Source organism: Pongo pygmaeus, chromosome 11, assembly GCF_028885625.2.
Source record: "Pongo pygmaeus isolate AG05252 chromosome 11, NHGRI_mPonPyg2-v2.0_pri, whole genome shotgun sequence".
In the NCBI taxonomy this organism is placed as follows: Eukaryota; Metazoa; Chordata; class Mammalia; order Primates; family Hominidae; genus Pongo; species Pongo pygmaeus.
In genome coordinates this window covers 115861869-115877798 of record NC_072384.2, presented here as the reverse complement: position 1 = coordinate 115877798, position 15930 = coordinate 115861869, and the positions used below count along the sequence as shown (strand labels likewise).

At 39.9% G+C, this 15930-nt stretch overlaps 1 protein-coding gene across 20 annotated transcripts in view; it reads left to right on the top strand.

Annotated features, from left to right (window-relative positions):
- The first annotated feature begins 5583 nt into the window (after positions 1–5583).
- FN1 (fibronectin 1) overlaps positions 5584–15930 on the top strand; it is a 75590-nt gene continuing 65243 nt past the window's right edge. For 11 of the 20 annotated variants that reach the window (XM_054477444.2, XM_054477441.2, XM_054477440.2 and 8 more), the window contains exons 1-6: positions 5664–6124; positions 6957–7085; positions 8319–8456; positions 9827–9958; positions 10939–11076; positions 13445–13603. In XM_054477444.2, the coding sequence (XP_054333419.1) occupies positions 5977–6124; positions 6957–7085; positions 8319–8456; positions 9827–9958; positions 10939–11076; positions 13445–13603 (844 nt within the window). In that variant the 5' untranslated portion in view covers positions 5664–5976. Of the gene's footprint in view, positions 6125–6956; positions 7086–8318; positions 8457–9826; positions 9959–10938; positions 11077–13444; positions 13604–15930 lie in introns of all 20 variants that reach the window. The other 9 variants (XM_054477449.2, XM_054477447.2, XM_054477448.2 and 6 more) reach the window with 1 other exon arrangement.

Here is a 15930-nt window from a genome sequence, read left to right as displayed (position 1 = left end):
CCCATACCTTTGTTTCTGAGGGAGACCATTATGTAATCACTTGACTAATCACCTGGTATTGACAGTGACACAACTTGACGCCACAATTTCTACAAGGCTTGTGATTCAGAAAACTTCATTCTTTGTCAATTATCAACAAACTTCTCAGACATTATACTCATGAGAGCTGCCTGCAGGGCATTTTATTTTTCCTTTTCACATCTTTGCTTAATGAGTAGCATTTTTGCACATTGTTTTTCTAAGCTGTATATCCTCATCTGTAAGAGGAGAGGATGATAGTGCTTACCTTAAAAGTTTGTTGATGGTTAGATGAAAAAAATGCATATGAAACACTTAGTACTGGATCTGGTTTAGAGTGTTTAATAAAATGTAGCTATTTAATTATTTCTATTTAGGTGCTGAAATCTTTGTGACTTCATGACTACTTAAATGTACATGCATGTAAGCAGTGCCTTAGTTTTCTTAGCTTTTTTTTTTTTTTTTTTTTTTGAGACAGAGTCTCGCTCTGTCACCCAGGCTGGAGTGCAGTGGGGCCATCTCAGATCACTGCAAGCTCCGCCTCCCGGGTTCATGCCATTCTCCTGCCTCAGCCTCCTGAGTAGCTTGGACTACAGGCACCCGCCACCACGCCCAGCTAATTTTTTTTTTTTTTTTTGTATTTTTAGTAGAGATGGGGTTTCACCATGTTAGCCAGGATGGTCGCAATCTCCTGACGTCGTGATCCGCCTGCCTCCGTCTCCCAAAGTGCTGGGATTACAGGCGTGAGCCACCACGCGCGGCCAGCAGTGCCTTAGTTTTTAATGTTTAAAATAGTAATGATTTTAAATGTCCATTGTATCTCAGTAAAATGGTCATACTTACTGAAAGAATATATCAAACTTATCTAGAAAATGGTTCAATATAAATTTACAATAACATGTATATGGCATTTTTACAATTCGATTGAATATATTCTTAATTTATCTTAAATAATTAATTCACTAATTAGACAGGTAGGCATAAATATCGACTGCTTATATCACAATAGTCTATTGTTGGCATAAATTGTTATTTACTAGATAATGTTTGTGGTTATTTTTAAGCATTTGGCTCAACTAACTTTTGTGATTAGCTGCATATGACATGTTTAAAGTATGTTAATGCAAAAAGGATAGAAAATAATTTAAATATGGCAAACCTTCTAATTTTTTTTAAATTCAGCCTTTCAACAACAAAAACTCTTTAATGCCAGCAACATGAAATAACATACAAAATTAAAATTTTTACAAGAAGCTGCTACTTTGCTTGGAAAGATGAAATGTTCTCCAAGACAGTTTTGGTTACATGTTCCAGCTACACAGTAGTTAGTTCCCATTTTACTGGATAAGTTAAACGCCTTTGCCATGCCTGTTGGAGTTACATCACCCTAATGAGAAAAGAATATTCCTGTTAAAAAGCAAAAAACATAGATTAAGGCTTTTAAAAAGTGCTGATTAAAAAATAAAGTCACTTAAAATATAAACAAAATGCCTATTAAGTGAAAACTGATTAGCTTTCATGGCATAATTTAAAATCCTTATCCAGTATTTTCTCCCTGGCTGCAGGCACCCTGTCAATTCTTGACAAACTTTTCAGACATTCTACTGAAGGGCTGCCCGCAGGGAAGTTTATTTTTAACTTCTCACACCTGTGGTTAATGAGTAACATTTTTGTAAACTCGGCCATTTTCAAGGAAGAAGGGAAGCATTTTATGCCAAAAAAAAAAAAAAAAATTCAAAATAAGAAAAAAAAAAAACTACCCTAATTTATCTCCCTCTAATCTACCTATAGAAGAAGATGAAATGAAAGTTCGAGCTCTCCAGAGTCAATGGCCTCCTCTCTAGCAGAACTGAAAGAAATTAATAACAGGATAAAAGCCAAAGGGTTTCAGGAAAAACAGCCCATCAATTAAATGTAACACCTAAATGTGACATATTTAAATGTAACTTTTAACATTTAACATTTCAATGTTAAATGTTAAATTTTTGAGACAGGATCTTGCTCTGTCATCTAGGCTGGGTCTGGAGTGCAGTGGTGTGATCACGGCTCACTGCAGCTTTGATCTCTCGATCTTCTGGGCTCAAGTCATCCCCCAGGACTCAAGTCAGACTCCTGAGTAGCTGGGACAAGAGGTGCCTGTCACCATATCTGGTTATTATTATTATTATTATTATTATTATTATTATTAAGAGTGTCTCACTATATTGCCCAGGCTGGACTTGAACTCCTGGGCTTAAGTGACCCTCCCACACTGGCCTCCCAAAGTGCTGAGATTACAGGTATAAATCACCACACCTAGCCTGTTTTTATTTCAGTCCTTCTAAATGACTGGATCTGATAAATGTTTTTTGTGCTTAATCAAATGTCTCCATTGCTAATCTTCAAAACAAGTGAAATCTATTTAATTCAGATTTCCATAATTGCTCATGCTCCTCCTTAACCTTCTAGAATAATAAAATTTCCCAATACCATTGCCCCCCACCACCCGCACCCCCCTACTTCCCGAAAATATATGTGCTTCTTTTTGTTACAAAAAGTTTAAATTGCCTGAGGCTCTGGGAAAATTCTATCACTATGGCAATTCCAAGAAGAAACAAGGCACAGTCCTAAATGAAGATTTGTTCTGTCTCTACCACATATATGCCTTCACACAAATAGTAGGTTTCAGGAGTTACTAGTATAGAAGAAGAAATCCACTACTATATTCAAGGCAAACTTCCTCTTAGAAAAATGAAGAAATGAGGAGGCCTTGTGTATGTTGCTGCTACTTGAGAGCAAATCTTTGAAACTAAAATCAGGAGATGAGAGTAAAAAAGAACAAATACTAATTTTTAAAATCAACTTTTGAAAAAAACAACTTTGTTGAAGCATAATTTACATACCGTAAAATTCACTCATTTTGTGTATAATCCCCAGAATTTTGAAACTTTTACCAAATTGTACAGTCATCACTGCAATGTAGTTTTAGAACACAGATTTCCATCACCTCAATAAGATTCCCTGTGCCCTTTTACAGTTAATTCCTGTTCCCAGCCCATGAACTTGGGTATCCATGAATCTACTTTCTGTCTCTATTGATTTCCCTTTTTTTTTTCACATTTCCCTCTCTGAATACAGTTTTAGAAAGAAAGAAGAAGGAAAGAGAAAGAAAGAAAGGAAGGAAAAAAGAAAGAAAGAGAAAGAAAGAAAGAAATCCAAGAGTATTTTCTACCAATAGGAGAATACAATTTACTGAGGAAGAACCCACCTTGATAAAATAGAATTCTTAAGGAAGTCCAAGGATCCTGGACACCACACACCTTGGTTGAATTAGAGTCAGAGTGGTCTTTAAGATTTAATTATCTCTCCACTTAGAGATAACAGACTTAGAGTTACAAGGGATCTTGATAATTAAAGAATACTGTAGTAAGCCCTGTTATCTTAACTAAGAAAAGTCTGTCTCTAAAGTTTAAAAAAAAGGCAAAAAAAAAAAACAAAAAACAACTTTCAAGTAAAAGAGTAAACTCCCAAGCATTCCTATAAAAATCAGTCAGATGTTATTTTTTTTTTCTTATGACACAGAGATATCCTGTTTCCTTAAATAAATTAGATATCTATGGGATTGAAATACAAAAGTTTCTTCCAAAATGTAAGGTGGGCTTTTCACTTCAAGCTCCACTATGCATATGATTCTAGTGTATTTTCAGTACAGTAAATATATCAAACTATCATGGTTTTGGCTGAGCAAATACTTTTCTAATCACTTATTTCCTTCCCCCAGAATCAACGGATTTTAAGAAAGCTTTAGCTACAGGTTTATCTTGCTTACATCCGGATTTCCAGGTATCCTTTCTTCTGGAAGAAACACTCGGCTTCCCAGAAATTTACCAAGCGTTTTACAAGGAGCTCTTTTATATTTGAAAAGAGAAAACTGTTTTGTCAAGTGATGAGAAATTCCAAAAAAATCCTCTAACCCAGACAGGATTCTAAATTTGGGGAAATCCATGGCACTCTTTCCACTTGGAGTGTGGGTCACAAAGATTCCTCAAGAGGTTTTTTTACACTATTTGTAGGAAACTGATATTTGCTGGGTGTTTTGCTTTGTTTTGGTTTGGTTTTAAATCCTTGCATGAATAAAAGCAAATGCTAATTTTGTGTCGTTAATGTGTCAGGCATTTTATAGAACACAGAGTTCTAATTACTCCTGTGGCAATTACTGAAGGTCAAACTTTTGGAGAAAATAGGTACCTTGCCGAAATAAATATATTTTATTAGTAGCTTCTTGTGTTTTAAAGCAAATGGAACCTCTGAACTCCTAACACAAGGAGAACGCAAAGCATTCAGTTTGGGTCTCTCTGGATCTACTGTGGAAGTGGTGGACTCCTCCTTCTGAAGATCTTTAAAAGCAATTGTGCTTGTGTTTGTCTGACAAAAAGGACTGATGTGATGAGTTGCTAAATGAGAGACTTTTCAGATTCCCTTTCCACTCTTGAGTTTAGAGTTCAAGGCGGGGAAATCTTAAAGGAGAACTTTCCACACTCTTGGAGTAAATAACAATTGAAATATAAAAAATCTGGCGGCGGGGGATGGAGGGGGCATTCTGTAATGGAACTTGTCAGCAAAAAGAAAATGGCAAATAAATGTGAGAAAGGGGCCGAAGGAGGACAAGACAGTACATAGGGTGCCCCCCACCCACCCGGCTTTTAATGATTCAAGCAAAAAAATCTCTGCTTTGTGTGTAACTGGCACGGTGAACGTGGGAAAGGACACGAAGACCTTTCTCTCCCCACAGCTGGTCCAACTTTCCAGTTTTCAGGTTGTTCACAGTCATTTCACTTTCGGTGGAAACGGGCGTCCCATCCCCAGGAAAGGAAGGCTTTCCTGCGTATGTAAAAAAAGTAAACGGTTACTTTGTCCTTGCAAAAGAAAACTTCATTATCTGAACTTCCCCGGGATCTGCAAAGCGCCCTGCGGAACCCCCGGTACTTAGTAGAAGCTCATTAAATGTCTCTGTTCCCCTTTGCTCCCCGTTCGCCCTCTGGCCCTTTCTCAGAGCCAGACAGGCATAGCGCTGAGAAGGGGAGAAGTCCGAACAGGGAGCTGTGAAGACAAAATAAGGGAGTCCCGAGTCAGTACCCTTTAGTCCAAAGAAAGGGAGCGGGGTGGGGGGAAAGGCAGCCCCGCCCTGGGACTGAAAAGTCTGGATTCTTACAGCTGCAAGGTGGTGGATATTTTATGGGTTTTCTTCCCCACAAAATACACTCCTATAAGCAGAGATTCCCCCACCTCCACCCCGATGAGAGGTGACGCAATGTCCTCAAACACTACCACCACCCCCAATAAAAAAGAAAAGGGAAGGGGGAGCGTCTTGCAATCCCTTCGCTTCACACAAGTCCAGCCACTCCCTTTCCTCCCAGCCGCTTCCCATCCCTTCCCCCATCCCCTAAAAAGTTTGATGACCGCAAAGGAAACCGAAAAAAAAGTTGTCTTGCCCCAGTCCTGGCGGGCCATCAGCATCTCTTTTGTTCGCTGCGAACCCACAGTCTCCCGTGACGTCACCCGGAGCCCGGGCCAATCGGCGCGCGGTCGGCTGCGGCTGCGGCGGCTGGCGGGGCGGGGACAGCCCGGCGGGTCTCTCCTCCCCCGCGCCCCGGGCCTCCAGCGGGGCGGGAGGGGACCGTCCCATATAAGCCCCGGCTCCGGGGGCTCGGACGCCCGCGCCGGCTGTGCTGCACAGGGGGAGGAGAGGGAACCCCAGGCGCGAGCAGGAAGAGGGGACCTGCAGCCACAACTTCTCTGGTCTTCTGCATCCCCTCTGTCCCTCCACCCGTCCCCTTCCCCACCCTCTGGCACCCACCTTCTTGGAGGCGACAACCCCCAGGAGGCATTAGAAGGGATTTTTCCCGCAGGTTGCGAAGGGAAGCAAACTTGGTGGCAACTTGCCTCCCGGTGCGGGCGTCTCTCCCCCACCGTCTCAACATGCTCAGGGGTCCGGGGCCCGGGCTGCTGCTGCTGGCCGTCCTGTGCCTGGGGACAGCGGTGCCCTCCACGGCAGCCTCGAAGAGCAAGAGGCAGGCTCAGCAAATGGTTCAGCCCCAGTCCCCGGTGGCTGTCAGTCAAAGCAAGCGTGAGTACTGACCGTGGGCTGAAACAGGCTACCTCAGGGATGGGACCCTAAAGCCGACCAAAGTTGGGGCTGAAGTTTTGTGCGCGCGCGTGTTTGCGAGTGTGTGCGCGCTTTACTGAGAGAAACCAGCTGTGCACACAAAAGGATCGAGTTTTGAGCAGGCTGCTTCTGAGGGCCTGGGATGATAAGACCATGCATTGGAGGACGAGGACTCTGCGACTTTCCCGTGTTCTAATAAATTCTGCACGTTCAGATTGTCCTTCTAGGAATTAACCAAAACTTGCCTTTAAAGAGAAAAATGATGCATGTCTATAAATTTTCCGTCTGGGATTAGTGTGGTCCTTACTGCTACTTATTTCCTTCAGTTAAATAATTGGTCAAATATTTTCAACATGGGGTGGAAAGGGGGTATTGAATTAGCTGTCTTGTTTCTAACTAACTTGGAAGAGATATAATTGGTTCCGACCTCTTTAGGGCCGCTCAGGATACTCCACCAAGAACAGAGGTTGAAATTCTTTCCGTTTTTCAAAGACACACCCTCCTTTTGCTTTGAGAAACCTGCTTAAAGTTGTCCTTTTTGACTATTACTCCAAAAGAATATTTAAGTTCCTTGCATGTTTTAAAAATGTGATTTCAACTGTCTGCCTTCCAAAATGTTTCCAACTTTTTTTATGTAGATCCCTGGCCAGATGGAAACGACATCATTGTATATAACTTTTAGCAAAGTTAAAAGGAAAAAAAATATACCTAAATATTCACATGAACAAAATTCCATAATTTTGAGAAAAGGAGAAATGTAAATGTAGTAACGTTTTCCTTCAATTATTTGCAGCCGGTTGTTATGACAATGGAAAACACTATCAGATAAATCAACAGTGGGAGCGGACCTACCTGGGCAATGCCTTGGTTTGTACTTGTTATGGAGGAAGCCGAGGTTTTAACTGCGAGAGTAAACCTGAAGGTAAGTGAAAACAAGCCCCATAGTTAGTATCTTTTAATACATGAAGTGGTAATTGTTAAACTTTGCATTAGTAAGTAAAAATACATACACCATTTTTCTAATAGAATTACCCGTCATTTCCTCTTAATAAACGTTTAAAAACTGCTTATGTTTGCTTTTCACATGCTTTTACCTTTAAAACAAAGAAACGAATCTTTCCCAAATTAGTTCCTAGAGTCTTCTTTTTGCTTTACTCTCCCAAAGTTTTTGATGAGAAAATGAAAGATTTTGTGTGTCCTCTGACAAAAAAAAATTGCTTATAAAATTTTAATTTATTAGAAAGCAGTCTCAAATCTTAAACTGTTAGTTTATGAGCCAGAAAACACTTTGGGGACTTATATTGTAAAATGATTTGTCAGCGGCAGTTAACACAAAGCCACTAGCCACTTCAAAGTTCTCATTCCTTTAGGACCAATGATATTTTTCTCATAAATTATAGCAACTCTGTCAGAGAAGCACTGATGAGTGGAAAATGGAAATCATAGGATTAACAAATGTCAAGGCCTGGTGGGAGGTGGGGATCTTCGAATTGTTTGTTTGTTTTTGTTTTGTTTTGTTTTTGAGACAGAGTCTTGCTGTGTCACCAGGCTGGAGGGCAGTAGTGCTATCTCAGCTCACTGCAACCTCTGCCTCCTGGGTTCAAGCAATTCTCCTGCCTCAGCCTCCTGAGTAGCTGGGACTACAGGCACATGCCACCACACCCAGCTAATTTTCGTATTTTTAGTTGAGACGGGGTTTCACCATATTGGTCAGAGTGGTCTCGAATTCCTGACCTCAGGTGATCCACCCACCTCAGCCTCCCAAAGTGCTGGGATTACAGGCGTGAGCCACTGCACCCAGCCAATCGTTTGCTTTTTATGTGAACCTTGCTTTGACTTTCTGAGTCAGAGATTGGAATCTGAAACCCTTCACAAATCTAGCTCTATCATAAGTTAGTACTTTATATGGCCTTTTCCTAAGAGCCTGAGATTTCTTTACAATACGAATAATTCTCAGAAAATTTGACAATATGTCAAAAACCATGGCCTTATTAGAGCTTAAGATAAAAATCTGTATCTCTCACTTCATTTTATTCTTTGAGTTGTACCATGTTACTTGTGGAATAGAAAAGTGGGTTTTCCTTTAGAGGGGATTAGTGAACTAGAAAAGCTTGTACCTAAGTGAGGCTCACATGGGCTTTCCTTTTCCCCTCAGCTGAAGAGACTTGCTTTGACAAGTACACTGGGAACACTTACCGAGTGGGTGACACTTATGAGCGTCCTAAAGACTCCATGATCTGGGACTGTACCTGCATCGGGGCTGGGCGAGGGAGAATAAGCTGTACCATCGCAAGTAAGGAAGACATTGTGTAAAATGACACCAAAATATCAAATATGAATTTCTCTGTTACCATCACTGTCATTTTCTGTTATCCATGACTGGATGTTCCTAACTTTGGGATTTGCCCCTGGTGACCAGGTACTCTTAAGTGGTCACCCAACTGGTTCCTATGTTTCTTAAAGACGGGTATGAGCACAGATGGAATCAGTGTTTGATGTGTGTGCATTTATGAGTGTGTGTGCATTTATGAGTGTGTGTGTTTGTGTACATAGTAGAACCAAGAGACCTCTTGGGTTCCATTTCAGTAAGACATGCTTAGGGGAGTTGCCCATTTTAAATCACCTGGATATCCTCAAGCTAGACAAATCATGAGACTTTTCTGCGGTGACTGGGAAGGTATTCATGAAGAGTGAACCAGCCATGTGTTGTCTGGTCTTCTTGTTTGCAATGCAGAGACCTCTTGCACCTCACAGAAACAGTCTGGTTTTTTGGTGACCAGTAGGTTATACCCAGGAAGCAGATGTCACTATTCCTAGGAATAATACAAAATTATTAACCCAATAGTGTTTGCTAAGGAACTTTGGGAACCGGGCTGATTCTCATCAACTCTAGTTTAGCTAAGGCACTCTTTCCAGTATGATTCACTGGGTTACCAATAGATTCTATGAACATAGTATTTAAGTGTTTTAATCCATTCTTTAAATATAAGTCATCTTAAAGACTTCTATTCAAAAGAATAAGTCCCGTGTGAATAGGCCCAATCAACTTTCCCCATACTTCATGTTAGGGTTTATCCAAGTTCACAGGCAAATCGCAAGAGGCAAGGGTCCATAGTGTTTACAATCTAGTTCAGCATTTGAATGTGCCATTGGGCTTAACAACTTAGAAAACTACCAGGATTTCCACACTTTATATGCATATGTCTGTTTGCTTTCCACCAAAATGACATTTCTAACCTATGGTTAAAAATACAGGCTCTCCATGCTCCCAAAAGCTGGAGTGCTATGCCTGATGTGGCCTTTTCACTGAATTAGTCTCAGTCTTAGCCTGCTGTGTGTGAGTGAAGACCAAGCCTCCCAGCCTTTCTTTTCTGCTTAGGACCCAATTTCCTGTGATCTGTCTGGGAAAGCAGGATTTATGACCTCTTCCTTGCCATCCAGATTTCTCTGTGGTTTTCCATTGTGTTCTAAGCAAGACACTTAATTGAACTGACTCCAAGTGACCAGACACGTTAATGTTTCCCCTCTCTCTGATGGGAAAGCTGTTGTCTGTGTCTCTACTTTAGCCAACCTAAGTAACTACCATGGGTGGAACATGAGACCAAAAAAAAAAAAAAAAATCTGCTCTGCCCTCTCCTAACATTTTCGTTGTATCTTCAACAGACCGCTGCCATGAAGGGGGTCAGTCCTACAAGATTGGTGACACCTGGAGGAGACCACATGAGACTGGTGGTTACATGTTAGAGTGTGTGTGTCTTGGTAATGGAAAAGGAGAATGGACCTGCAAGCCCATAGGTGTGTGAGTCTTAGGGCTGAGCAAGAGCTGGGATGCTTAGTTCTAATGTGGGGTTGGACCAGAATCACATCTACATAGGTCATAGACCTGAATTCCAGTGAAAACCAATAAAGAAATGGGAATTTTATTTGAAATAATGAATTATTGTATAATCCATAGTCTTCTTACAGGAATCAGATCAAACAGTACTGACTACACATAAAAGTCTTAACTTTGCTTCAAAAGCATAAGGTAGAATTGAAAGATTTAGAATGAAGTCATTTATTTTACCTAATAGCTGATCTCAGATTCCTCCTTGGTCAAGATATAATTTATTTAAAAGAAAAAAAAATGACACTTTGGACACATTTCTATATGGAATGTCCTGGCCTGAAACATGAAATAGTGTGTGCTTGTCACACTCTGGTCATTTCTTTTCAAATTAAAAATTGTTGAGCTTCTTTGCATCTCAATCCTCAGCTGAATTCTGTAAGTTCAAGCCTGTAAGTTTCAGCTATAAATTTTACTCTGTTTATTTATCTTCTAATTTAGAGGTTTTTGTCTTGTTTTATATTATTTTGCTTTCCAATATTTAAAAATAGCTTTTTTTGTCATTGTATTTAGGCCACTCAAAATTCATAATTGGTCATTTATAATTAAGATTGGAATTTTGCATATGTAGTCTCCCACAGACTAGATACATACATAGATCCTTGCTACTAGAAATGCTGGTGGGAAGTTTGGGGCTCGCTGAAAATATGTAGTTCATGTACTTATTAGGAGGATGGAATTTTTGCCTGCCAGCTTGGCTTGAGTTTTCCTTTGCCTTGGCTACTTACTGTGTGCTTAGATGCTGGGTGTGTCATTCTTTCTGAACAGAGTGCCACTTAAAAAAAAATGTGGCTGAATTTTTGCTTACACACTACACTTTAAATTACAGGGAGCTTGCACAATTCAAAATAACCTTTTTTCCCTGTTTTTCTTCCAAATTTCCCTACAGCTGAGAAGTGTTTTGATCATGCTGCTGGGACTTCCTATGTGGTTGGAGAAACCTGGGAGAAGCCCTACCAAGGCTGGATGATGGTGGATTGTACTTGTCTGGGAGAAGGCAGCGGACGCATCACTTGCACCTCTAGAAGTATGTTTTACGTCTTTATGTTAAAGATTAAGCCAGGTATTGTTTTCTGGATTCCTAGAGAGAAGGGTAATACTATGTTACTCAGAACACATCCAGTATACCAGCATGCTTTGGTAACTTCTGGATGTCAAGAAAACTTTTATAACCAACTTATTCTGCATCTTCAGAGAAGACTACATAAATAGAAAAACATATCACTTCGATAAGGTTCAATCTCAGCTCACTGCCACTGACATAGAGTTGAACAAAAGGTTTAGGTTTCCTTCTGTGTTTAAAATTTAAAAAGGCACATTCATAGGCTAAATTGATAAAATTAATAAATTTATCCCATAAATTAAAATGATTTATCTACTCTGGAGTTAAGGATAGTGTCTCTGACCTAACGCATTTTATTAGTGCTGTAAAGAAGCTGGCCTCTGGCGTCTTCACTGCTCCTTCTAAGATTGTCTTGGGGTCTTAATTGTTGCCTTTGGGTTTCAAGGCTCCTTTTTTGATATTTTAAACTAATAGCAACTAGAGAGTTTGTTGAAGTAAAACAGCCATTAACTACTGGTGTTGTAAATAAGTTTAAAATCAAATCCAAATAATTTAAACCTATTTTATTTATCTAGCTGAAAACACTTAACTACCTTAACATAGCCATTATCCAAATTCAAATTCTTTGCTAACAAAAAATAGGTCTCTCATGAAAAGTGGTAACCATTTTGACCAAAGCTTTCCCAGAAACTTGCTGGTTTATTAGATATTTTGCATTTAAAATGTTACTGTGATCATCAGACTTCCAAGGTCTTTGTGGCAATATTTTAGCTTAAGACAAATTAGATGTCCGATTCAAACCTTATCTATTATTTAGAACTCTTTAAATAGCAAGTTAGGAAAAGTTTCTCAAAGAGAAGTCATTTATTCCAGAAAATTTTATAAGGACTTACTTTGTTCAAGGTATTATAGGGGTGCAGATATGAATTGAACATTAGCCCAGCATTCAAAGAGTACTTAGGGGGTCAGAGAGATGAGAAAGTCTTATATATATTTATCATCTGCAAAACACAATATTAAAGGTTTCAACAGAAATACCGAAAGTAGTGCTATGGAGGTTCAGGAGATGATAATACTTTTAGCTGGGGATTTGGGAAAAAGCTCTAATCAGTAATTATACCTTCATGCAAACTTCTGTTCTTGTGGTAGATGGATGTGGGAGTGTATTTGTTTGAACCTACATCAACTGTTAATTTTTTTTCTCTAACCCAGGAGTTGCAACAATATCCAATTCACAAAGACATCAGATCCTCTATACTCACATCTCGGCACAGAGCAAATTTGCATTATAATTTAAATAATCTATTTACCAGATAAATGAACACATAGACTAATGGTCACTTAGTTACAAATTATCATTTTATGTTGATCCCACTCTTCCATTGGAAGGCTAACACTGAATAATTTGGGGCTATTTTGCTAGTGATTTTTAAATACTGTAGATGTTTGGGTATAGGGGAAGGGAAAATAATATTTTAGTCAAAGAAATTGTGTATCCTCTAAATTTTTTACATAACAAATGAAGAAAGAGATACTACCACCTTTTTATAGCTTCTTTGTAGCCATTGGTGAAGACCCTTTGATACCTGCTTGCCTCCCCATTGTTATAAGTTTTTTTTTGTTTGCTTGTTTTTTGTTTTGTTTTGTTTTTGAGACAGTCTCGCCCTGTCGCCCAGGCTGGAGTGCAATGGTGTGATCTCAGCTCATTGCAACCTCCACCTCCCGGGTTCAAGCGATTCTCCTGCCTCAGCTTCCCAAGTAGCTTGGATTACAGGCGCCCACCACCACACCCAGCTAATTTTTTTTGGTATTTTTAGTAGAGACAGGGTTTCACCATGTTGCCCAGGCTGGTCTTGAACTCCTGACTGCAGGTGATCCACCCTCCTAAAGTACTAGGATTACAGGCGTGAGCCACCGCACTTAGCCTGTTTTTAGTTTTCTAAAGCAAGTTCCCTATTGAAAGGCAGGCCATAAACAGTGATGACTAAGAAAAATCCTGGAAGAGCCTGAGAAGGAAAAAGATGAAATATAATGCCAGAGAATGAAGTTAGTCAAAGGAACAGTGTGAAAACAATAAATAAATAGATAAATGAAAATGTTATTTGACAGAGAGATGAAACTAGACTAAACCATTCAGCTCCGTTTCCACTGTAACAAATGTAATTTCATCTTTCAGAAGTGTAATACCTTGCAGCACCAGAGCTGAATATCAACATATTACCAAAAATAGATTACCAGGCATAGATAGCATTCCTTTTTTAAGTTTGAATTGACCACTTGCGACTCTCGACCTGATGTATGTATGTATGTATGTGCTTGCTTTGTGACACAGATAGATGCAACGATCAGGACACAAGGACATCCTATAGAATTGGAGACACCTGGAGCAAGAAGGATAATCGAGGAAACCTGCTCCAGTGCATCTGCACAGGCAACGGCCGAGGAGAGTGGAAGTGTGAAAGGCACACCTCTGTGCAGACCACATCAAGCGGTGAGGCACAGGACGAGCAGGGGCGGGAAATGGGGAAGCAGGTCAAGAAATATTTCCACAAATCCATCTTTCCTTTGACATGCCATTTGAGGATAATTTGCAGTGTTTCAGCTAATAACCTAAGATAATTTACACATTATTTGTTGTTAAAATTTTTTTAATGTCAAGTTTTAAATTTTTCAGAAAAAAACGAAAATGACATGCAAATAAACCTTAGGGGGAAAAAAGCCAGATTTATCTCCAAAAGATAAAACTGAGTTTTAAAGAATGCTAGCATCATAAAACCTACCGTGGATAGATCACACACACACACACACACACACACACACACACACACACACACACGTATTTTGAATATCTAAAGTTCATTTGAAAGGAAATGAGAGTTATAATGAATTATATGACTACTTGGTTCTTCTGCTAGGAAAGAACAAAAAAAGTGCATTTGAGTTTTTTGTTTATTTGTTTGTTTTTGAATGAAATATACTTCCCTATCCCGACATTGAGCTCTTTTTGTAGTGGAAACCATCCTTTGTATGTGGTTTCTATGCTCTGGCAAACTTTGTTACATTCTATAAAGTAATGCACAATTATTTTCTTCATGTATTGGCATTCAAAATTTTAGAAATTCAGAGAGGACTTAGAGATGGCCATGAAAGACATGATATGTAAGCATTCTTTTTAAAAAACAAGTTTTAATCATTTTTGGCATGAGAAAAAGATTTTTACATCATAAATGTTTCATAAAAATCTGAAGAGAGAAATATGGCCAACAAGGATGTGCACTCCTCTTTTATTATTTTTAATATGTTTTGATCAACTTTTTGCTATATGATGTGCCAACATCATTATGTAGTGTCTCAGCCATCCTTCAGTTAAAAATATTAATTGTTCTAATTTTTCTTCTTTTGATGAGTTTTTGTCTTGCTTTGAGCACTTATGAAGGTGAACAAGATTAGATTTGATAATATCTTTGAGTTATTTTATTATCATTAATAAAATTGCTACTGGCCAAAAAAAAAATTATAAACGTCGGCTGGGCGTGGTGGCTCACGCCTGTAATCCCAGCACTTTGGGAGGCCGAGGTGGGTGGATCTCGAGGTCAGGAGATCAAGACCATCCTGGCTAACATGGTGAAACCCCGTCTCTACTAAAAATACAAAAAAGTAGCCAGGCGTTGTGGCGGGCACCTGTAGTCCCAGCTACTCGGGAGACTGAGGCAGGAGAATGGCATGAACCCAGGAGGTGGAGTTTGCAGTGACCCGAGATTGCACCACTGCACTCTAGCCTGGGCGATAGAGCAAGACCCCATCTCAAAAAAAAATAAATAAAATAAAATAATAAATGTCAGTATTCCAAAATAGATTAAAAGTGTAGGTGGGAATTAAATGGGGATAAACACTCAATAAATGTTAGCTATTTTTATGCATATTGCCAATACTGAAAAGATTCCATTGTTCAAAAAAGTTTGAGAAGCATTGGGTTAAACAAAATGGAACCTGCTCTGCAGAATCTGTGTGTTCCTTTACATCATACTCTCCATGGTGGAGTGTAGGGGATGGGCGCCATGTCTCCCTAGTACGTTCGACCTTGGGATTCTTTGTCTGTGAACATCTTTGGGTTCTAGTGTTCAGCAGCACTTAGGGAGGCACTAAATTCAGTGTACCTTTGGTCTAGCATCAGCCCTGATTCTGTTCTGCGGTGGGCCCTGGCCTTCAAGAGAACAGATATCTAAAAGTTGAAAGAAAAGATCGGCCGGGCGCGGTGGCTCACGCCTGTAATCCCAGCACTTTGGGAGGCCAAGGTGGGTGGATCACAAGGTCAGGAGATCGAGACCATCCTGGCTAAAATGGTGAAACCCCATCTCTACTAAAAATACAAAAAATTAGCCAGGCATGGTGGCGGGTGCCTGTAATCCCAGCTACTCCGGAGGCTGAGGCAGGAGAATGGCGTGAACCCGGGAGGCGGAGCTTGCAGTGAGCCGAGATTGCGCCACTGCACTCCAGCCTGGGCGACAGAGCCAGACTCTGTCTCAAAAAAAAAAAAAAAAAGAAAGAAAGAAAAGATCAACACATCCTGTTGTGTTATTCTGAAAGGAAAGCTGTCTTAAGAGGATTGATTGGTTTTAGAAAAAACACAATAGAATCACAAATAATCCTGAGGAGAAATAAAATGTGGAAGGTGGAGGTGACCTCCAGAGAATCCAGGAGAGAGTCTAGGACAGCTGCCGAAGGCACCCTCTGATGAGCTCGGTTACACAGAAGAGCGAGGATGTGTTGAAGGTATCTGCTGTATGGAGTGGCAGGATGATGTCTGTGATTTAGAAA